Raw genomic sequence first — 25,233 nt, 5'->3', positions numbered from 1 at the left:
GATGCAATCATTTTCTTTTTTGGGTGAACTATCCCTTTAAAGAGACCCTTCGTCTTATTTTGTAACAGTATTGTTAGTTTTATTTAAGCGATTTAATTTAATTTTGAATATGTCTTAAAAGACATAATTTTCTAAATGTTATGTCTAAAATATATATATATATATATATATATATATTTTTTTATTGATTAACAGATTTGAAACAGTAATGTATTGGAATGCAGCTAGCAGAGCTTCACAAAGCAGATCCAGCTAACGGTACTTTTTTTACTGATTGTCAATATTTTCTCCTTGGTGACCTTGGCTTAGCACAGAGGTTAAAGAAAAGCAGCCTCCATCGCTATTGATCCATCGCCCTCCTTTCCAGCAATTGGTAATTTCACAGTGACATCTGTTCTGACACCCAGCCACTACGAAGTGTTTCAGCCACAGCGAAATGAGGAACAAAATCAATAGGTTTATACTTACAGTTAAGAAGCACACAGACAGATGTTTATTTTCACAAACAACATCCATAGATTGCTGACAGAATTAAATAATAGAGATTACAGTGAAGAAAAAAAAAAAATCTTTTATGGTAAATAACTTCATATGATCCAAAGTGAAAACCGAGGAAAGATTCTATGCCTGTAATTAAACACTGTTAGTTATGCAACTGATGCTTATAGCTTCAAAGCATATAGTCAAACCAAACATTATTCAGACACCAGATATAATTTTTGATATTTTTTTTACTAGTAGATGTAGGACACTATCGTTCATTTTTGTAAGTGAGGATAGCACAATAAATTAAACTGTGACATATTATACTCAAAAATTCTTCATACAGTGGACTACCAGTAAAATGTATAAGAATTTGGGCCCAAAAATTATCCAGACACTTTGACCTGACCATGTTTTGCTTAAGTGTTTTTTCTTTAATTGCTAATGTGACCTTTTTACACCACAGACTGAACAAAATAAATAATTGCTTGATAATTGGTTGACATAAATTTGTATGATCTAATTGCTTACTTAAATTTAACATCTGACAGCTATTCAACCTAATTCATTTGTGAGACAGTCTAACAGAAGGATGGACAAAACAATGAAACATCAACTGATTTGTTAACTCTTGGTTCTTGTCATATTTTACCATTTTCTAAACTATAGCGAATAAACTGTGACAATGTGAGAAATGTTCAAGGTGTCTGAATAGATTTTGGTTTGACTAGCTTTGTTTGAAGGGCATCTGTGATATAGAACGAAAAACGATCTTAATTTATTCCATTTTATGCTTAATGGCATCAGTTGAGTTTACAACCTGATGTGCTGAATGTTCTTTAGAGCTGATTTCATATACGCACTGGGAAAGATTTACATCAGACCCCCGCACACTATCAAATGAACAGCCGACATATTCTCACTGAATATGAAAGTGTTCTGAAATGTGTAAAGCATCTTCTCAGCCATAAGCTGGAGGATCCACCAACAGCTGTACCCAGTATCTCACCACAGTAATGAACCGATCAGCACGTGATCACCATTGTGCATAGAAGAGTGCTGTGGAGGAGGGATGCTCAAGAAAACAGAGCGCTCCCACAGTTGTCATGGAAACCGCATCAGTCTCCTTGCTTGTGCAGTCTAAAAACAGACCAGCCACTCTAGGTTATTAGGTCATGTTAAGAACATGTGACGCCCGAAGGTAAGGAACAAACCTGTATCTGAGCATGCAAGAGACAATCATAAGGGTTTATTGAACAAAAAGCTATTGTTTTGTATATTAAGCACACAAAAAGAAAGCGAGGTATCTCCTGGAATCCCATCAGCTCATCTCCTGAGATCCAGTGTGGAGAGACAGCTGTCTCTGTTGCCCTGGGCTCAGACAACTATCATTATTCTGAACACATCAGTCAGAAGATTATAACATATGGCACATTAACTCCCTGTGCAGCAGGCAAATCAATTCCAAAACATCCAATAAACAAACCATGAGTATAGTATTTATTTAGTGTGCATGTGGCATCACAAGAATAGGTTTTTTCTCTTATTATTATGATTTTTTGTTAATATATTTGGTAAAAAGGCATTTTTCTGTACAAAAGTGAGCAGTAGTTGATTTCATTCATAAACATCACACGTAATAAAGCACTTCACTTTTCACTTTTTAACTGGCAGTATATCATGTAATTATCCGCCACACACAAAATAAAAATAACAAAAGCTTTAGAACAAAAAAGTAAGGCTTGTAATAAATGCAAATATTACATATTCACTCTTAATATTACACAATATTTAAAAAAAAATGTTTTAAGACAAAACATGAAAGTTTTTAAGGTCTTGGAGCATAAATGTGGCAGGTTCTGAAATGAAAGAAAAACAATCCTTTTTTTCATATTCACTCTTGCAACGCAGGACCTGTCGTCAGGAGGAGTACTGGACACTTCAGCTCAAACAGGAGGTGAAACACTTCATGACAGCATCCCTGTGATAATGAAAAGACATTTGTTTATGGCTGACGGCTCAATAGAGTATTAAATCTGGGTGGGGGCTCACAGCAAAATCCACAGAAACAGATGGATAATCAAAATGCTATGAGGAAAATCATACTTAATCCTAAAAAAAACGATAGCTTACCGTTAATGTGGTTTATTACCTCAACATTCAATTTAATTCTTTGTTCTAAAAAAGGCTTGTTTTTTTCCTTTGTTGTGACTGGGTGGAGCTCTTGCATATTTTATTATGTTTTGGTGGGAATACATCGCATGAAAAGAAGCAGATCAACGACATTTTCCAGGTATGGAGTACGGTTTATAAATAATGATGATTGTAATGCACTTTTCAGGGTATTCATTATCCTAAAGATCATTTTATTAGACTTGTTTTGTCTAGAACTAGAACAAACAAACAAAAAAAAAAGCTTAAATGTTGCATTCAGAGAGTATGATTCTCTTATATTTTCATGTCTCCGATTTAAACTTCTGTTACAAGAAGTTGGTCAATTCAATTCATTTCAAACCTCCTAAAGGCTGGCCCACACTAAAAGATTTTAAGGGCCAGATTTACTAAACAGGGCAAATTAGTGTGAGAGCACACAAAAAAGCGCAGATGGGAGTGGAAAGTTCTGTGCGTGATCTACTGACGTGACGACACGTAAATGAAAGAACAGACGCAGCCGTTTCATTTCCAATAATGACCAATGCAATCTACCAGGAGCAGCGCAAAATTAGCGTCTGGTTTAAAACATGCTTTTTTTCTGAGTTAAATAATGGTGCAAATCCTAGTAAATTGACTAGCGCAAACCTTATTAAATCACCTTGCATGATTCAATTACTCCCCTCTCATACATTTTGCGTCTGTGAGGGAAACTCCAACAAACGAATATGCAATAAGGTCAGCTGTAAATATAACCCTGTCCACACCTTTCCCTGTTCACACCATCACAGTGTGACCAATCTGGGAAATCTTGCAAACGTGACATTAGAATTAACAAACATGGCAGACGACAGGCAAGAATAAATGGCGCTAACAGTGTTTGGAGGACTGCTATTTATAGAAAATTTGCGAGGAAAAAAAGCAGTTTGGATGAAGTTGTGTTATTTTTCCGTCAGCTCGTTTTCTGACTGGAAATCGTTTCGTTCCACATGACAATCTACATAGTGTGGTTTGTTTCAGGCCAATTAATGCCCAAAAACAATGTGTCCAGGGCATTGCTTTGTGTCATCACTCAAATAAATATTGTGAATCATATTCTGCATTAATTTACTGAAAAACCTTATTATTTAAAAAAAATTCCATGACATGACAATTTTAAATTATATTTTTGCTGCATTCTATCTTTAGAGTAATTACAATAGTGGCTGTTTGTCTGAAAATGCTGGTTCTCTCCGATTAGGGAAAAAAAAAAAACAATTAAATAATAACTATTGAGATACAAATATTTTTTGTCCTAGTTTTTTCAGTATCTATATGGCCCAGCCCTGATATGGAGCTAAAAGATGAGGTAACCATCACAGTCTCCAAGGCAACAGCAGAACAAGGTCACGGTGCCTTCCTTGCCTCAGCTTCCACCCTTTTCCCTCTCTCCTCCGCCTCTGTCTCTGTCACCCTCTCCAAATGTGTTGCTATGCAGACTTTGTCATGCTCAAAATTCACAGGAAGTGGAGGAGGTGTGAAAGCAGTCAAGGTTAAAAGGAAGAGTATAGAATCAGAGAGAGAATGAAATAAGGACAGCAAAAGAAGGGAGACTGAGGAACGTTGGCATTACACGCACCCACGCGGCGATCGGGAGAGCGTTTAGTGTTTAGCCTTAAAAGCACTGCACATACAGCACATAAATAAATGATGATTACCCCCCCCTGCTTTCTGATGAAATATCGGCACAACGGATGCCCCGGCTTTCCAGCACAGCAGGTGGATTTTCGTCCAAAAAAAATAAAATAAGCAGAGACCAAATGGTCCCGAAGAATTTAAATAAAAAAATGTGTAAAATCGTAGCTTCATCGGAATGGTCCGAAATTTGGTGACTTTGTTGGCACTTGGTATATGAACACCCCAAAAAATTGGGGACAGGATTTGAATAGTCTAAGTGGTTGTAAAAAAAATGGTCACACTCAGGGCCTTCGGGTCCAAATTTATTTTTTTATTTTCTATTATATTCAATGGGGGGAAAATGGAGGGGAAATGGGTCATATTTATTGCATAAATATTAATTATAAATCTTAAATTATCTCAAAACACCAAAAAAGAAAAGAAAAAATATTATAAAAAACAAGTAAAAAAAAAAAAATATGATTTTCTTTTAATAAATATGAATCAAACCCTTCCGGACCATTTGGTCCCGAAGACCCTGAATGTGACCCTGAAATGAAGGACCCCAGAGGGTTAAGGGGGATTAAGCAGAGACATTAAGGGATTATTATTAGCATATTATTTCCAAAAATACAAAAGTGTTATGTTTTTAATTGAGACATGAGGAGATAACAGAGGAGGAGGGGTAGATATTAGGGCTGGATCTCGATATTTGTCAGCTTTTTTGATCATATTTAAGTAATTTTGTTTTTAAATCAGGGGAAACATCATTTCAAGAGGCATCTATCTGCCAAGATTCTTTACGTAAAGCCCTTATGTATAAAGAATAATAGAGCTATTTATGATACCTTACACATAAAGGTCCTCCGCCCAGGAGTAATACGAGACCGCAACGCGGTACAGCAATAGCCAAAGAATCTAGAGCCGAACGCAAGTTTAACGATTTAGCATTTGCCGACGATATTTCACTCCTGGAAAATTATCTCACCAGGGCACAACAACAGCTCACCCAACTACCACAACAAGCTGGCACAGTCAGACTAGAATTAAACGAGGAGAAGACTGTCCAAGTGTAAATGAATGCTTCCAGTGACAATGAACACGGCTACTAATCAACGGAAAGGACGTTGAAATCTTATCATCATACTGACGGAGAAAGACGTCAAAAATCGTATCTCTCTTACAGGGGTGGCCTTTACCAAGATAAAGAACCTTGCTCCGAACCATGCTGGGAATTAGACAAACAAGGAACTGACCAAACAGACTGACCAAACAACGTCCAGTCAGCGTGACCATCCACAAGCAACAGCAAGAGTTCGTGGGTCACAGTCTTCGCATGGAAGTGAACGAACCAGCCCACATCTACACCATCTATCAGTCAGAAGTCAGTGATAAGAACAAGCGAGGAGCCACTCGCCTAACCTTCATAAACAAAATCCGGAGCTATATAGACGAGTACAACAAAAGTCAAAAAGCCTGAAATCAAATAGCTCTCCCCGCAGCGAAGAGCAGTCAGTCACTCACCCATGTCGAATGGGAAGAGGAAACAAAAGTGATCATCAGCATCGCCAAGAATAGAGAATTGTGGAAACATATTATCGAGCTCAATACCAGGGGATCCGAACAATGATTATGATATATAATAACAACATTATCTCTTCAGTTAATTTATTATTTTTTTACTAAAACATTAAATATATAAAAAATGCCACAGAGCATTTTTGAGGGATGAACTGTAAATCATATAATTCTAGTTTTGAATTGATTGAAATGTACAGTCTGATTCAAGGAAATAAATCAAACCTACCTAATTTGTACTGTATATATATTTTTTTTTGTTGAAGAATGTAGGGATCCACAATGACTTTCATTGAATGGAAAAAAGACAAAAGAAAGTCATACAGGTTTGAAACAACATGAGGGAAAACTACGTTTAAATCACTAATAAACCATCTTAACACTCGTATTCGAGAAAACAAAAAACAAAACTAACCTAATGACATGGTCTCTAGGAATCTTAATGGTTCAAAAAGTGCATTAAAATATTAGATTGTGGATATGCATCATGTTCATGAAAAAACATGTGCACAGCCCAATGTTCAAAACAGGGAACAGTAGGATAAACAGCTCATGACGTGGAGCCTGCTAATACTAATCCAGTAAAAACAATGAAAAGAGCCCACAGTTTTAAGCCACTCGAAAACAGCATTACCGAGCTTGTTGAAGGGTGCGGCTGTTTCTAGGAAAACAATCAACAATGAAACAATGGTGAGAGGGACTTCAAAAGATGAACCAGCTACTGATAAATGGAAAGATGAGTCTAGGGTTTGGTCTTAAAATGAAACGAAAACAGCAGGTGGAATACAGAGAAATTGTTTCAGAGGTTCTTGAAGCAGGGAGGGTGTCAGGTTGTGTGTGTGTGTGTGAATGGGGGGAAGGGGGATGGGGTGTCCTGGCTGTCAGAATCCATGGAGATCCAATAATGCTCAAGATTCCAGCGAATGAGGTGACCGCCGGCCCTAGAATGTATTGTGTGTGTCGTAAGTTGTTTATGTTGCCTTCTTGTTTATGATAGTTGGTTTAGAGTGTCATAAGCTAGATTGCATTTTGTTATGTTCATTTCTTTTGCACCTCCCCTTTTTTAGGATTTTCACTTAAATCTTCTGGATGCCTTTTTTTGTCATCCAGCACCCTAAAATTATTTTAATATCTGTAAACAGTTTGATTCCAAAATAAAGATTCTAATGTAATTTACACATTCTCAGTGTAACACACAAAGAGAAATTTTGCATAATGTACATGCTTTTCCATTTAACAAAAGCTTACCGTGTGTGTGTGTACTATATTTCAAGCATCTGAAAACAATATGCTAGCTTTTTGATGAACAGACCAAAATTCATTATGCACTGATACATTTCCTCTCCACTGAAGTTGGACTACTTTAACGGTCCATTTATGGTGCTTTTTTCTGTCCTTTTTGAAGTTTGAAACCCTATTTGCTTCAATGAATGAAAAAGAGCAGCTCAAACATTCTTCCAAGATACAGCACACTTTCACAAGGTTAGAGCCTACATTCTTTAATCAGTCAGTAAGTTGCCAAAAAAAAAAAAAAAAAACTCTCAAACAAAGAAACAGAAGCAAAACGACTTTAAGGCATTAGATGCAGAACTTTATCAGGCTGAAGATGAAAAACAAGCAGCCATTTGCATGCCACTGGGAGAGCAATACGCTCCAGTAGGGGATTAGAGCCATATGGTGAAGGCCAACAGCCGAAAGGCCATGAGTAAATCACAACATGTTTTCATTCAGGGAATTCAGCTCCCCATGTGTACACAACCCAATCCCACCCAACAAACATGAACAGAGAGAGAGGGTGTCACAGTCTGACATGCTGCCATTTGAAGACAAACTTCTGACTTCCACTGAAGTTAACTGGGATTTAAACTGGCATTTGAGCTAATCTAGTTTGGCTGACTAAAACGGTTAACTTCAGTATTGCACATCAGTAAAGCCTAGGCTATATCAGGTTTAACTAGATGCTTCTGTGCAACTTTTTTACCAGTAGACTAGCACACTTTGCAAACATAGCTCATCCAATCAGGTTTCAGTGTTGGACATATCTATTCTATAAAATAATAAAACAACCAGTACATTTTATTAAAGATTTTAGATCAAATGTAGACAAAATTATATGAAATTGGAAGTAAATATGAAACATTAAGGACGTATTTACTTACCGTGCAAATGGAATGTAGGAGATGCTGTACCTAAATAAACACACAAAAATACACAGTGTTAATACCTAATGTCCCATTAAAGGCTTAGAATAGATTCATAAACAAAATGATCTGAAAATAAGAGTAAATCCATAAGTACGTCAGTTACAGCTTGCTTTTAAAGTAATTAAATGATGTAACAGTAGATGTGCTTACATTGAGCTCATTAAAGTGTTTTTGAAAGAAGACACTTATGCTCACAAATGCTGCATTTATTTGACCAAAAATACAGTATATTGTGAAATATTATTACAATTAAATAGTGATAACATAGCATAATGAGAGATTTAGAAGCAATATTTTGGTAGGCTAGTCATTTTTGGCCGCTAACACAAGTGTGACTTTGTGCCATTTTGATAAAAAAGCATTTCAAAACAAACTTCCTAGTTAAACATTAAAGCACACTAGTGTATTAAATTGTACAGAATATTTTAATTTTATTATTTGATATTTTATTCAAAATTGCCTAAATTACCCACAAATAATGCTTTTTTAAATAAAAAAATTAGGTGCATGAGCTCAGATAAAGGAGACCTCTGATCAATCAGATCCAAAAAGAAATAAAAAAAGCCTGTCCTGATTGAAAGAAATCAAGTTGACAAAAAGATTGAATCCAATATTTGACGATAATATATAATAATAAGAGTTATAAGCTACTTTTGACCATGAACACCACAAGTGTAACAATGTGGGGGGGGGGGGGTATTATGTACTGTACCTAATAAACAGGTTAATTGATTGAAAATTAATTATGCTACATCACGTTAATTTTATTAACTGATCCAAATATTCATATATATTTATATTTATTTATATAATAAATTATATAGAGTTATAAATATTTGGATTATTTATATATGGAAAAATATAAACTATATTAATTAATTTATTCAAATTTCATTGAGCAAATTTGCTACATTGAATATATTCTGAAATGTAATTTATTCTTGTAAAGGGAAAGCTGAATTCTCTGCATCATTCCTCCAGACTTCAGTGTCACATGATCCATCAGAAATCATTCTAATATGCTGATAAGCTGAAGCTCAAAAAACCTTTCTTCGCATTATTATTATCAATGTTAAGAACATTTATGCTGCTTATTATTTAAATGAAAATGTGATACATGGTTCAGGCTTCTTTGATGAAGAGAGTTTAAAAGAAAAGCCTTTATTATTCACTTCTTTAAAAAACACACACGCACACATGTGAAAGCATTTTAGACTGTATAATATTAAAATAGAAAGGACACCGTATACAGTCTGTTGTATGCTTAGCCTAATGTTTCAACCGATTATTAAAAAAATGATTAGGGATTCGTTACACATAACTGACTTCAAATGAAATGCTAATGTGCTGACAGCTTCTCAGACATGTCTAGCATGAAGGAATCTTTCTTTCCTATTTCTCAGTATCCTCTGTCCTCATACATGTGGTTCAAGAGGTTGCCAGAGTGATCACCGTCAGAGGAAGGCTGTGTCACAGTGTGAAAGAAGAGAATGTCCTGACAGTGAAACTGACGGAAATCACATGGCTAATAAAACCTGGCCTATTGACGCATACAAAACTGGACACACACACACAACACCATCCCCCCCCCCCCCCCCACACCCACACACAGTGTTCGCTCTCTATTCATCTGTCTATCTATCAAACCAGTAGCCTATTTCTGTGTAAATGCTTAATAATATATAAGCTTCAATGTCCTATGCCTTTTGAAACCTTTCTTAAACTTCATGCAAAGCTTTGTCAAATCAACATTTAGTTGGTTTTGAAGAACTTTTCTAGGTCTAACTGAGAGAAACCATGTGTGTGATGCATATAAAAGTTAGACGTTTGGGTTTAATGTAGCAAATGAAAATCCCTCCGCAAACTCAAAACATTCTTCTCTTTTCGTGTGGAGTTTGTAGCAGAGTCGTGAAGCATTTAGCCCCGTCCACCTGCTTCTGCACCTGTGCACCGCTCGAGGCCAAGTGAAGGGGTCAAGACACGCTTAGAGGATCAGATTATTTCTGCTTCCCAGTTCCACTTAGCTGCTTTAATGACATGGGAATACTGCCCATCTGCCCATCTCTACCTTATATTCTGGGCAGCGAATAGCCTTTAAGAGGTTTTCAAGTGTGAACAAACTTAAGGTGTCGAAGGGTCAAAGTTGAGTGGGTTGTGATGTCACTAGACCACTTGACATGGCTCATGAATATTAATTAGCTTGTGCTGCACGCAATCATGAATTTTGCAGAGGGTGAAAGATTTACACACTTTTTTTGTAACTGTTGCCTTAGCATACACCACAAATAATTATAAAATGCTAGCATTCTTTAGTTTGTTTCTTGGAAAATGGTGTTCATAAAGAAACATTTTGTCATCACACCAACAATCTACCTATATAATCACTCGTCTCATTTGTCACATCACTCACCCTGATCATGGGTCTATTTTTGGCCCATTTTCTCATCTGGCCAAGTACTCAATCCCCGCCTCTAAATCTGCTGCCAGACATTGATGACAAACGGCACAAATGGTTTAATGAACAGGTAATCAGCCTATACTAGTTGAGATATCCAGGCAGAAAGTTGCCAATTTGTTTGAGGTGCCCAGTTGCACAGCACTACCAAAAGTGCTCAGCTCAGGTCTTTAGCTAGACTGATTTAGCATTTTTGCCAAGCAGTTTCCCAGATTCCAGGCACATTCATGACACACATGTAACAACCATACACACTCAAAAAAATTAAATATGGCTGTTGTTGATCCAAAGAATGTAACTATGTTGAAATTAAATAATGCTCTTATGTTTGTGCATTAAAACTAAAACAGCCGTGTTGACAGAATTAGAAAAAGGAATTCTCAAATTTACACAACTCATTTAACTTAAAGGACAAGTTCGGTGTTTTACACTTAAAGCCCTTTTTTAAGATCGTTTCTGATGAAATAGAACGGTTAAGATTGAAATTTGGACAAATGCTGCTGTCCCGAGAATTTTAGATTTCTGTGTCAGCACCCCCCCCCCCCCCACCTCCACAATGGTTTCATAGGGGCACTGGAACAATCATTCATAAAACGCATTAAATTTTAGTTTACAAAGACGTGAAACTCACCGAGTGGTCTGGGGTGTTCACTGATATGCTAACACAAAAATCGCTGCAAAAGATGCTTTCCAACAGGTGTTTTACCATTCGTTGTAAAACTGTGGACCTATTTTTCCAAATGCCTCACAACCGGACATTCTTCCGCTGAGAGCTTGAATAATAGACACTCCAGCCCATTTGGTGGCGATAATGCACCTTTGCCAATTGCAAGCAAACCACTGTTTGGATAGCGTAGCCTACGATACCGCGACTGCATAAGACTACAGAAAGAATACAAACAACCCCATTTCCGTTTCCAGCGGCGGAGTAATACCGTACCTCACAGAACATCCAATACAAGTCAATGGAGTTGGACAAAAACTGCGATAAAATCTGTTGGAAAGCATCTTTTGCAGCGATTTTTGTGTGAGCATATCAGTGAACACCCCAGACCACTCGGTGAGTTTCACGTCTTTGTAAACTAAAGTTTAATGTGTTTTATGAATGATTGTTCCAGTGCACCTATGAAACCATTGTGGAGGTGGGGGGGTGCTAACACAGAAACCGAAAATTCTCGGGCAAGCCGCATTTGTCCAAATTTCAATCTTAACCGTTCTATTTCATCAGAAACGATCTTAAAACAGGGCTTTAAGTGCAAAATACCGAACTTGTCCGCACTTTGGTCAACAGGTGGAGCTATATTTGCGCATGCGCAAATATTTGAAAGCACGTTCAACGCATTCGCTCATCTTTTAGCACTCTTTCTCCATTTTGTGGGAATCAAATCATGCTCAAACAGATGCTGTGATGAATTACTTGGATAGTTATTGCATTCAATTCCAAATTATAAATTGAAGTCCTTTAGATGTAATTCAGGTAAGTGCTGTTAAAGATATACTGTAAGTGTTGGTGTAAGCTAATATTGTAAAGACTGTCACAAATGTATCAGCAACCAACCTGATTTGTCCTTTTTGATCATTTCTAAACCCAGCTCCTCAAAAAAGACAGGAGGAACAGCGGCACAGAAGATCTCAAGCATCCTATCAGTTATGGATCTGGTATGTTCTGCTAAATTCATCATTATTTTAAATGATGTTTTGTTAACAAAGTTCGGGAGGAGCACGCTCAGATAATTAAAACGAGTGGAGAGCACTCAGCAATCAACAATTTGCACGCCAAACAATGCATGCCAAATACGCATTAAACTTTACTCCCTCTAATTGTACGTAAGTGTGAACTCGTGAAATCTGACAATAATTCACTATAGATTCAAATAGTATACCCAAAGATGAAAATTCAGTTATTATTTGCTCAGCTTCATGTCACCGAATCCCTTTTTTTGTTTACTTTTCTAACTAAAAAGGTGAATTATGACCATTTTGTCCTGCTCATTTCTGTCCATACAATAAAAGTAAATGATGAATTCCTGTTCTGAAGCTTTAAAAGTCATGAAATTGTTTGATGCTGTCGAACCTTCGGAAGAATAACTCACCATTGACTGTCATTGTAATGACAGAAATGAACAGGAAAAACAGGTCAAAATTCTATTTCCTAGGAAGAAAAAAGACTTTGGGAGTTTGAATGACATAAGTGACAGTAACAAATTACTGAATTTTTGGGCGAAGTATCCCTTGAAGCTTGGTATATAAGCTCTGGAATGTTAATATGTACATGATTAATTCTGTTTTAATTTCAGAGCTTGCTCGCCGGTTTACCCTTTTTCTCAGCAGCATCAGATTTGTGATTTATGCACCTACAATTGGAACAGATCTGACATCCAAGATTATTTAATAGCTTTTCTGTAGCAAAGCTTTTAGTTTGCCCTAAAGCTTTTAGTAACCACTTCTTAGTTTTCTTGTACTGGTTCTCTGAATTTTGACAGATTGATTTGATTTTCTCACAGATGCACTTGCAAATAACAAATATTTTGGCTTTTGTAGAAATAACTGTGGGATCATTTGTGTTAATTCTTCTGAACACTGCTTATTTGTCTTATTGTTCAAAATGACACCACTGGAAAAAGGTGAATGAATCCTGAAAGCACTTGCTGTTTACCTGGACGAGGGCCCTTCAAACCTTCTGAAGGAGTGCATGGTAAATTATTAAATTTTTAAAAAATTATTGTATGTTTCTATAAAACCAACACCCCCTTTCACCCCTGATCTGTTGTTAATTGTTTCTTTTTGTATTTGCCCCCCCCCCCCACCCCCGCCCCCCCCAGATCCTTACAAAGATGTTGGCATCATGATTTAAGGCATCTAAATACATGACAACCTGTACCTTTTTTTAGATGTGATTTCTTTGATGCTTGGTATTATTTACGGCTGAAAAATAAACTCCTGTAATCTGAGGTCAGGACCATTTCTGCTCTTTCTATAATGTTGCACTGTTGGCTGTTACAGTACTTTTGTTTCAATATCAACCATGTTACATTCATTTGAATCACAGTCTTGTTTTTAACAACTGATCAATTGTTTGGTGCTTTTTTTACAGAAAACATTTATAAGTATTTGATAAAGTATTTATGTTTCTTGAAAAGGTAAGGCAGTCTTTACAGAGTAAATATTTTGTACATGTTCACATTGGAAATGTTTGTAAAAATGTAAAAAAAAATTGTAAAAAAGAAAAAAGTGAATGTATTCATTGTATAAACTCATGAAACTGGATTATTTGTTTTGGTTGAATGTAAAAATATAAATTTTAGGATAATTTAACTTAATTAACTTTATTGTTTTGGACAAAATGAAGACCGTTAACCTTATTCAACTAAAGACATTAGATTAACCTTATGTAATTAACTTAAGTTTATTGAAATAAATAATGTTACATAAATCCAACATAACCCAGTTACGTGATACCTGTTGACTTAAATAAGTTATTTAAATCCAACATATGATATTTGTGTGACTGCACACAAAAAAATGATGAGATCACATGTACAATGAAACTTTATCTTGAGATAAAAAGGTTAGCAGGCTGGGCTTGTGCATGTACATGAGGGAAGTACAGTATGACATTCAGATGCCATTCAGACTGAAATGTGTTTTTTTTTCTCCTACCTTTAATGTGCAGAATCAATTATAATTAGAACAATTATATTAAAATTGATTATATCATAGGCTTACTTCCGAAAGAGTGTAAATTCTTTAAAAATGGTTTTCTGTTTGTAAGATCCATCTGACATGTCAATGTCTTCAACAAAGTGTTTTGGGGTGGGATCTCTAATTATTGAGGAAATGACTATTTTTAACAATAAATATCCATCCATCCATCCATCCATCCATCCATCCATCCATCCATCCATCCATCCATAAAAGGATAGTTCACCCAGCAATGAAAATTCTGTTACACCCAACAGTTTGGGTGAACTAACTCTTTAATGCTATATCACATTAAAAACTCAATGTTTATTTTATTTTGTTACTTTTAAAGGCCAATTTACACTGCACCGACAGACGCAGACCAGTAGCAACAGACTTTGTCAAGTTTTGTTGGATCAGTGTTGTCCCTGTTGGCATTGGTCGCCGCTTGCTTTTGCACATTTAACATGTTGAGTCCTGGAATATTTGAGAAGTGATGTACTGTAATCTGATGATTGTCCACATTGGTGAAGTGTGAATTGGACTTTAAGGTTTTAGCAAGACAACATTCCAAGTTTGTCTCGCAAAACTTTCTATCAGTTCCACTCAGCACACAAAAACAACAACAAAATGTAAAGAAAAAACAAATCTGAAGTCTCTAACAAAAATAAAAGAGAGAGAGAAATAAAAGAGTTTATGATTTTTGTTTCAAACAATAATTATTTTATTATTTGAAACAAATGTTTTTTTAAAGGATGGTTGACAAATGTCTATCACCTACCATGTCATGGCCAAGAATTGCAAAATGCAGAAAATGATCGCCAGACCCTTTTTGTGCCACTGCAGGGAGAAAAAAATATGAGTAATGTACATTTTCTCAAGTGAATAGTACACTAATTATCAGCAATAAACCTCTTTTGTATGAAGCTTACCCAAAACACTGCGCATAATGTCAACACAAGGAATAGCTGGGGGAAGAGCAAACACAAGGTAAGAGACTGTGATCAAATGACAACCCGTTCTCAGATCTGGGGGCAATGTGACGTACTTTTGCACAAGCCACGCCCACGACTGTTGATGGACACTGCAGTTTTAGCATAGACCTGCCCTGAGTGAGCTGTACACAGTCCAACATTGTTTCAACGCCAGAGCAGCTGTAGACAAGAATGTCTTGATTGCCTTCTAAGCGATTGCCTTCTAAGCGATTGAGGTGTTTTGTTGTTGCATGTAAGAATGAACATAGCAGTCTTCATTTACTCTCGTTGTTACTCGAGGATGGATTTGTGATCCAGCTTACAGTCTCCGGAGTGATAGGCCTAACGTTACTGATCACGGCAGAAATGAAAGTGAGAGCGCGCACTTTATGACAGCTCATTGAGTCGTTTTACGGATATAAAGTTTACCAGTTTTTTTAAGCACCCACTGAAAAGGTGTGTATATATTGTTTACTGTTGTAACAAGTGTTTTGTGTAATTCACTGTGTATGTTGATGATAATGAAAGGGAGGGAGAGAGTTTATGGATAAGACTTCAAAGCGCACTTATACTGTGTTTATTCAGCACTTACAGTGATTCTCTGGAGTAAACTAATGCTTCATCTTTTGTGTGATTTACAGTAAACTTCATTAAACTCATCAGTATATTTTTGGCCATAATTCAGACATAATTCAGTAGGCCTGAGACGAGAGTTCAAGAGATTTCCACGACGCATGCGCGAGAACTGAACAAGAAGTATTAGAAGAAGAACGTCCTCTTCTCAGTTCTCGCGCATGCGTCGTGGAAATCTCTTGAACTCTCGTCTCAGGCCCACAAGGAAGAAAAGGAATAGTCGAATAAAGTCGTTATTTATGGGGTTTTTTTCGGGAAAAAAGTAGTCTCGTCGCTTGATAAACTTATAGTTGAGCCACTGTAGGCACATGGAATATTTAAACATGTTCTTTAATGACTTTCTGGGCCGTCAAGTTTCATTCCCTCTGGCAGCCTATGTAGCAGTGATCCACCTCTCAGATTTAATCAAAAATATCTTCATTTGTGTTTCGAAGATGAACGAAGGTCTTACGGGGTTGGTACAGCATGGGGGTGAGTAATTAATGACTTAATTTTCATTTTTGGGTGAACTAACCCTTTAAGACCATCCAGATTTGTGGCTGTTAAAGGCTGAAGCATTCCTTTAGCACTGCTAACCTGCATGTGCATATCTGTAATGTCCCAAGCAAGCCATTTCCTATGTGTATATGCTAGTTTTATATCTCTCGTCACAAATTTATATGCATGAACCAACAATCAATTATACCGTTTAACACTCATTATATAATATTTAATCACCCTTTTTAAAAAATGTTTCATTTGAAAAGTGTGCTTGTCTGATTTTTTCTTAAACCCATTTCACTTGGTTTGACACTTTGTTATCTAATATAATGACACGGTAAAAAGAACATAAGGAGAATATCTAATAAGGATGAGCCAACTGTTCAGCTATGAGGTTAAATTTGCCTTTCTAAAATGTCTTTTCTCATTATCTCTCCAGTGCTGACGCAGTGTGGTGTGTGCCAGAGGCTCTTTCTTACCAGCATCATAATGGTGGCTATAAGCCTGGTGGGCTCAAACATACGCTTCAGCTGTTTAAGTGGACCCATCAGAAAACAGGTGCTGTGGAAAAACAGTGACACAGAATGAGTTCAATTCACAAGAGGACACATGTATCCATCACTCACAGTAACACTAAAAGTGCATTAAAAACTTACAAAAGCAAAAGATTTTGTTGACTTTCTCGATATTTATAAATTTCTTCCAAAACGATATAAATGTGTCATTTTAACATCACTTTGACCAAACAATTTCTATAGCCAACCAGACTGACAATGTTTTATTTCATTGTTGTTCTACTTTTCTTGATACTGACTGCTTACTACACAATAATGACTGTTCTGTCTGTCTATGCTATTGTGTATGACCCTGAGCTTTTTAGATACAGATTTTAACAGTGGTAAAAAATTTACTGGGAAAAGTCCAACCCAGACTCACTGGAAAAACATGTCTGTGGCGGCATTTCTGCAAAATGATAATACGTTGCATCCTGCACGTTTCGCGTACAATACTTTCAAAGTTAACATTTAACTGCGCTAAAAGCAAGTTCAGTTTTATCCGAAACAGATGAACATGAATCCGATAAAATGTTTTAATACGATGGTTGTTGGACATATAACGGCTGTTCTGAATCGAAATGTCCGACGAGTGGCGCTAAAAGGTTAATGCTCTATCACGTTTGAAAATAAAGCCCCACCTACACTAAACACTACACATACCCAGTAGTGTTAATAAAAGCAAATGTAGCAGAAAAACCCATACTGACAAAAAAAAACAGATACAACATTAAGACATTTCAGACGCTATTAAAACATGTCAAGCATGCATTATCTAATGTCTAGAAAATGTAACAAGCTAATTTAAGACACATTAGAATCATTGTGATATTCATGTTGCTTAATTTTATACCACAAGCAAAATCAACATAAATATATAATATTACCCAGCCCTTGGATTTTATCCATTACAAATATTTAAATCTCCTGACCTTAGAAAATGAAAAAAATCGTATTGATATTCATTTGAGTGACAGGAAGACATCAACTGCACAAATTAGCATAATTCCTAAATCCATACAGCCCTTTTATTAATTTATGGTGCGAGACATCAGCAAAATCAGTTAGCATTGCAATGACGCAGAAGGGGGTGCAGACTCACTGAGAGTAGATGGACTTGTGTTTAGGTCTCAGGGGGCTGAACCCATCTACCCTGCATTACTCAAGCAACCTTAACCAGGACACTCATTAGATCACAGAAACACTAATGCATGAGCCAGCCATGATGTCATCCTCTCTCCTATGAGAACAGGCATCTAGGGCAGCCATAATCTGACATTTTCTAACATTCTAAAGAAAGAAACAGGGCTTGCTCTCTTGCTTCTCCTTTAATCTACAGTATGAGTTACTTCAAGCTAAAAGCAAACAATGAAGACTCAAATGATAAGATTCAGATGATCTAAACTTGTCAAAACATGCCCAGGTAATATTTCAAAAGGAAGTAATAACAAATTTAAGATCAACAGGTCTTTTCGATGTAAATGCAGAGCTGTAAATAAATATCATGATCTGAATCATCTTTTCAGTCTGGGTCACAGCCTGTAAATGAAGTTTCCTGATGCTACCTGCTAATGTCATCCCTGTAGGTTTCCAAACCGCTACCATGACCAGAACCAATGTTGTGTGAATTTAAAGCAGGTAACCCAGACAGCATGACCTGTTACACTAAAGACTTAACCTCTGTAGCTCTATCAGAACAAATCTCTCAATAGAGACAGAGTCTAGTTACTAATCAAACTAGACTGGATTTTTACTTAAGTGGCCGAATGGCTCAGTTTAATGATTTCTTACAGAGTTAAGACCTTCAAAGTAAAAAGCAATCTTCGGATATGCAGAGGTGCAGTATGGGAGAATGCCAGGGGAATTCTTCTGGGTCATTTTTACATCTCACTGCCCTGGTTACTAACTGGGTCTCTTCCTTCTTCCTACATCACAATTGGAAATAGCTGACCGCAAGAGATCTGTGATACACCAATGTCATGCTTTTCTGGAATTTTAGCTAGATTATACACATTTTACACCCAGAACATTTCAACATTCCAGTATTTCAAGGCTAGGCAAAGCAAGTTTATTTATATAGCACATTTCATACACAATTGTAATTCAAAGTGCTTTACATAGAAGAAATTAAAATAATCAAAGGGAATCAGAATAATTAAAACAGTTTGGAATAAAAGATAAGATACAGAAATAATCAAAAGAAATCAGAATTAAAGAATTAAAACATAAATAAAATACAGTACAAACAGTCAGACGAACAGTGGTACAGTGCTCATTTCACCCTAAACTCCAAAGCAAAAGAGAGAGAGAGAGAGAGAGAGAGAGAGAGAGAGAGAGAGAGAGAGAGAGAGAGAGAGAGAGAGAGAGAGAGAGAGAGAGAGAGAGAGAGAGAAAGAAATTAAATGTACACAAACTTTTTTTCTTAGACCAGTAGTGAATGTTGAGCAGTAGGATAATCTCTCTTTTTTTTATGAGAAAGAGCCACATTCATCCGCAGTCAAACAGAGCCGAAGCATAACCAAAACAATGTTGTTCTGCAAAATGCATGCAGTCGTTTTTTTAACCACTAGAGGTCCAACATTTACATAGTGTACCTTCAATTATATTATTATATATTTGAATTTTTATTCATGAAGGCCATGGTATGGACTATAATGAGCAGCCGGATACATCTGGCCTTGAAGTCTTCATGCAAGAAGACCTGGTTTATTTCTCAATGCGTTATATCTTTCCTTTAAGTAATACAAGTTGGTGACACCTGCACTAAACACTAAATGAAACATCAGCTGATGAAAAAAAAAAATAATCCAGAGACTGTTCAGCCTGCTGATGATTTCAAAGAACCAGGCAGACCCGTTTCAGTCTTTGGGAATAGAACATCTTGCCACATGGCAACTTAACAACATTGTAAGAGGAGGAGAACAAACTTCTAAGCCCTACTGAAAAGACAATGCATGTCAATGGGAGGCAAAGAACATTTTTGAAGGGAAGTTACAAATGTCCGACAACTTGATAAAAAAGTGTTATATTGTCAACTTTTGAGCCAATGCAGTGACAAAGCACAAAGTTATGAAACCATACCAAATGAAATGCAGTCTTTTAAAAGGACTAGGCCTAATCCTCTCAGCCTCTTTATGCAATCATGCCTCCAACTGATATGTAACAGAGACAGGAACAGATTCCTAAAGTCCAGGTTCATTTTAGGACAACTGTGGCTACTTTGGGTCAGTTGCAGTTGATGATTTGGTCTTCTGCTAACAGAATATGAGAAAAAAAAAAAACAGGGCAGCTTCTACAGCAGATCTAAGCAACGCAAGCAATCGCTAACAGATCATGCATAATTAAATTTTCACAAACAGGATAGAACATAGAGCCTAAAAAGGTTTTTTTGTTGTTGCACCAAATGGTCTGTGAAAGAAGGTGCTGAAACTTCAGGAAATAACAAATGAGCTGTTACTTTCAAAATTATTTTGGTAACTCTTTACAACAAGGTTCCATTAGTTAATGCATTGAGTATGAAATATGAAATTAGCTGTTCATTGTTAGTTCATGTCATCTCGGGCTCATTAAATAATAAATTAACAGATACAACATTTGATTTAAAAAATGTATTAGTAAATTTTGAGATTAGCATGAACTAAGATTAATACATGTTTTAGAAGTATTTTTCATTGTTGGTTCATGTTAACTAATGTAGTTAACTAATGTTAACAAATAGAAACGTACTGTTAAGTATTAACATAATTTTTGCAATTTCTTTCTTTTTTTTTTGCAAAAATCGGGACCTGTCTAAACACATTTTAAAATCAGGATTAGAGAATCTCACTAGTAACATCAAGGTCATGGGTTTGATTATGAATTGGTAAAAATGTATAATTTGAATGCAGTCTAAGTCACTTTGGATAAAAGTATCTGCTAAATGCATAAAAACATAAAATGCCCAAAAGTCAAGTCAAGTCTAATTTATTATATAGCACTTTTCACAATACACACTGTTTCGTATCAGCTTTACAGAAAATCATGATGTTTATAATATCTTAAAAAGTCACTATGAAATTAAAATGGACAATTCCTATTTTTTATGAATTTTTGCAGTATTTATTATAAATAAATGATTTATCCAAGCACATCATTATTTTTAAATCATGTGTTCTTGTAATTTTCTGATGACATGTTTACTGGTACAAGTGTGGGACAACATGTCACTCACATGAGAGTGGACAAAATGGACAAAGAGTTCCCAAAGGACAAAAGTCCTACATGTTTTTCTTGTTTAAAACGCTGTTTCACTCAGATATATATATATAGCAACTTCTGTTTCACGCTGACTTTAATTTCTTCATGCCTCCATCGCATTCAGCATATTAGAGCTGGGCAACAATACGGTTCAGATTTTGCAACAATAAAGCAATCAAGCATTTTATAGATGTGTATACTGCATTATATTTTATATAAAGAGCTGTGCGATAAGTAACAACATTTTGCAGTGAAATAAAACAAATCAGGCAGTTAAGACTTGCTATATGGCAGTAGATATCGCTTTACATGAGTATACTTTATGCATGCATAAAAAAGGATAACAGGACAGCAGATTTAAACAAAATTAAGCGGTCACTCAATAGCGGCTGAACAGTTTGTGACCAAATGCTCTTATTGAAAAACATCACAATAAACTAAAGATGTGATTGCTACAATATTCTTGGATAGTTTGATGGTTGAGCCTGCTTGCAAACATTAAAATTTAAGGTCTGCAAAACTGATACTATTTATTTATTATTAAAGTGTCACTATTTGTTAATTTTATGTTAGATAATAATTTATGCAACATAGGCCTACCTAATCATTTTCCCAAAGAAATGTGGGATTTGTGTCTATTTGTGTTCACTCTACACTGAATCAATCAACATCTAAGAGACTGTGTCATCATATGCATGTCCTATACAAAGCCATAATCACACTTACCTTGAAATTGCTGCAACATTTCCAAGGGTGTAGAATACAGCAAACAGGTTAACACCAGCTTTAGGCAAGAAAAGGAGTGCAGTTCCCTGTTTCAGAAGATGTAATGTGGCTTGTCAGTCAATTTCCAAACATTTCACTCAAACAAAATGTCTTGTCTGTTATAAAATAGAATCATTCTGATGTACAAACCCTAAATTTCAGAGTTTGTATATAAACACATTAAACAGTTGTGCCACCTAGTGGTGTTACAATGCTTTGGCATAGAGCGCTACATAAAGATACAGAGTGGGCCCAAAAAGTGTTAAGACACTTAATTACACTTAAAACTGTATGAATGTTGTTGCATCAGATAACAAAATATCACACAAAGTGGCATGCTAAATGATTCTTGAGCTTTTATTAGAAGTAACTTTTCCATGTTTGCAATGACTTGTCAAGAGACAGGTGTCAAGGATTTTTAGTGGATTTATGATTCATACAGCTTGGTATATTGTACAGCAGTCTACTTGTAGTTTATTATCGTTGCTGTAGGTGTTATCAGTTAGTGTTATCATTCTACTGAGGCCAGACCACATACAAAATGAAAGTAAGAACAGGGTGGCGTCATTAGGGCACCCAGTTCACCCATTTGTGATCATGGTTTTACATGTGTTGCATTGCATGAAATGAAGGAACCAATGGTGTTTTGCTGTCAATTACCTTTTTTGTGTGTGTGTGTGAGAAACCAAAATCTTAGCAGTTATTCAAATTATTCAAACTTCTCAAATATTATTTATGATCAGGTATTTACAAACTTGCCTCAACTTGCCTTTAACTCAAGCGTGAATGAGATTTGTTGGGAAGATTAGCATTTAGTCAAACAAAAATATTGTATGGCTTCAGAAAACCATAATAGACTATGGTTTTATGTCTTTATAGACTACTTTAATGGTGAGTTTTTTTTGTGTGTTCTTTTTGGAGCTTGGCAGTACAAATAATAACCATCCAATTTTGTTGTTTGGAAAAGAAGAAAAAAGAAGAAAACAAATTGGGGTTGAAACGCCATGAGGGTGAGAAAATGAATTTCATTAGGGTGAACTATTCTTTAAAAGGGACATATCATGAAAATCTGACTTCCCATCTTTAAGTGCTATAATCGATCCCCGGTGCATCTACCAACCCAGAAAACGTGAAAAGTGACAACCCAGTAACTTTGTTTTGGTAAGCCTTTCTCTGCAAGCATGTACAAAAATAAGCCGATCAGATTTCGCTCCCCTTACGTTGGAAAAGGATCTTATTATAATATTGCAGCCCCTTAATCTGCACGTTTCCACCCACGGCGCCTCCATTTGGTTTTCAGAAGCGACAACAGTGTAACCAGTTCTAATGCAATGGCAAAAGTTCGAGCCAAGCATGTAAACTGTTCTGTCGTTGACTGCACAGACGAGCACTAAACACTGTTTGACCAAAAAATGTCACAGCTGTCTTAAGAACGTAGCGAACTGTATCAACTTGTGTAAAACGATGAGATGAATCAATGTACTGTGAATCAATGAACTCCACAACAACTACATAAATGTATCCACTAACCATTCAGAAACGTCCATGTGCGTCTAAAAGTTGCAACCTCTTCCTGAGTGTCTCCATAAGGCTGCAATCCGCTACGGGTTATTTCTGAGATTTTGGATGAGTGAGATTATTTGCGTGTTTTGTTATTGTATCTGAAGCTTGTGTAAAGTATTGTCCCTCTTCTGAAAGGGGGGCGGTGAGCAGCAGCTCATTTGCATTTAAATGGATACACTCAAAAACTGCACGTTTTCGTTTTACACCCAAAAAGGAGAAAATTTGACGAGCTTTAATAAATGATTTGGGCTGGGGGTATTTTGAGCTGAAATTGCACAGACACATTCTGGGGACACCATAGATATATATTACATCATGTAAAAAGGGGCATAATATGTCACCTTTAAAGAGTAAGGTAACAACAAATGACTGTATGTCATGGAAATCAACTAGGCCAATATGAGAGCATGGCAGATGAAAGTACAAATTACTGGACAGATAAAGACATTACTGGACAGATTAAGACCTTAATGGGGAAATAATGAGAAAAGTTAACTCACAAGTATTGAGCACAAGATCCCTGATGCGAAACAAATGACGAACCACTTCACCCGTGTGGTGAAACTGAGTGTTGTGCCGTCCAGTATCTACAGAGAAGAATCACAGGATGTCACATGATTCATAATGCCCCATCAACAAAGACCATAAGATCATGCTTTTATCATGCTGACTGCATCTGATTCATTAAAATACCACTGACCCACGGGAAAAACAAGACAGGAATAAAACGTGCATATAAATGGACCCATGCATACCAAACTGATTAACAGGATTTACATAACCGACTAACTACAAAGAACACATCACTGCATTTTTACTGTTACAGAATGTTTTCATAGTATGAAGTTTCATCATGGTTTCATCAATGAAAATATGATTATTCATGATATTAACTTTTAAAGAAACTACTGTATGTAAAACATACCTAGTTGCATTTAAAAGGACAACACAACTAAGTTATAGAGAGGGTCAGCAACTGTTTATAACCCAGTGTCAGATATTTCAGATTGGCTTGCAAGAATAAAACAACATCCGGGGGTCATGACCTTACCTCACATGATCCTTTCCCTCAGGAAGCATGTAAAACCAGCAGTGTTCACAGATATCATTATCACATAAACATTTGCAAACAAATAGGTGCAGCAGTAATGTTCAAAAAGAGCAACATTACAATGTAATCACTTTATGTAGACAAATACCCCTTAAAAAATGTACTCTGGTATTAAGCCTAATATGATTTGTTATAACAATAACATGGTGATCTCATGTTGTTGTTGTTTTTTAACTCAGTAACGTTAATGATGGTAATATCATACTACCATATAAGTTAGTATTCTTTGAAGGACACTAAGTTAGAGTATCATGTTATTTGGATATGGTAATCATTCACGTCCATGGTATTACCATCTAGCATCATAGTACTTCCATAAGAACTAAAATGAAGTTGCAAATACCAACGCTGTCAAGTTACAGTCACGCTACTAGACATAACTGTGGGGCCTCTCCATTACAGACGCAGAACAACTACAAATAAACACACGTTTAACGTTACTCTCCTAATACCTGAGCTGTAAGTCCCACTTCTTCATTCTCCTCTCGACCACTTAATACACGACGCAACTTGTCCATCGTTGCTCGTCAAGTTAAATATTGTTCAGTTGAAATTGTCCAACACTTCCTCAAAGTTCAGCATTGACACAAATCAGACGTTACTTTTCCCCACCCGTATGCCGTGAGCCCCGCCCTTCATTGCACTTCTGGCTGATATGGTTGGGCGTACTATAATGAGTGACTTCTAAACTACCCAATTGTAGACAGAT

At 36.2% G+C, this 25,233-nt stretch overlaps 1 protein-coding gene across 1 annotated transcript; it reads right to left on the bottom strand.

Annotated features, from left to right (window-relative positions):
• Window positions 1–457: 457 nt before the first annotated feature.
• On the bottom strand, window positions 458–25,153 carry sft2d1 (SFT2 domain containing 1). Its single transcript, XM_077246410.1, has 8 exons — window positions 24,977–25,153; window positions 23,914–24,000; window positions 21,812–21,897; window positions 16,775–16,856; window positions 15,141–15,176; window positions 14,990–15,048; window positions 8,028–8,057; window positions 458–2,464 (listed from the first exon to the last, which is right to left on the bottom strand). Exons 1-8 carry the CDS (start codon window positions 25,040–25,042, stop codon window positions 2,425–2,427), a joined length of 486 nt encoding a protein of 161 aa, XP_077102525.1. The 5' UTR covers window positions 25,043–25,153; the 3' UTR covers window positions 458–2,424.
• Window positions 25,154–25,233: the final 80 nt, after the last annotated feature.

The sequence above is a fragment of the Siphateles boraxobius genome, unplaced genomic scaffold, assembly GCF_051911475.1.
Source record: "Siphateles boraxobius isolate OS27281-9 unplaced genomic scaffold, OSU_SipBor_1 104, whole genome shotgun sequence".
In the NCBI taxonomy this organism is placed as follows: Eukaryota; Metazoa; Chordata; class Actinopteri; order Cypriniformes; family Leuciscidae; genus Siphateles; species Siphateles boraxobius.
The sequence above is the reverse complement of the archived record's forward strand: the minus strand, read 5'-3'. Positions and strand labels throughout refer to the sequence as shown.

Coding starts and splice junctions, on each gene's coding strand:
- sft2d1 (XM_077246410.1), bottom strand. CDS start 25,042: ATGGACAAGTTGCGTCGTGTATTAAGTGGTCGAGAGGAGAATGAAGAA. Junction 21,898..23,913: donor GGATCTTGTGCTCAATACTT/GTGAGTTAACTT, acceptor CTTCTGAAACAG/GGAACTGCACTCCTTTTCTT. Junction 16,857..21,811: donor AATGTTGCAGCAATTTCAAG/GTAAGTGTGATT, acceptor GTTTTTCCACAG/CACCTGTTTTCTGATGGGTC.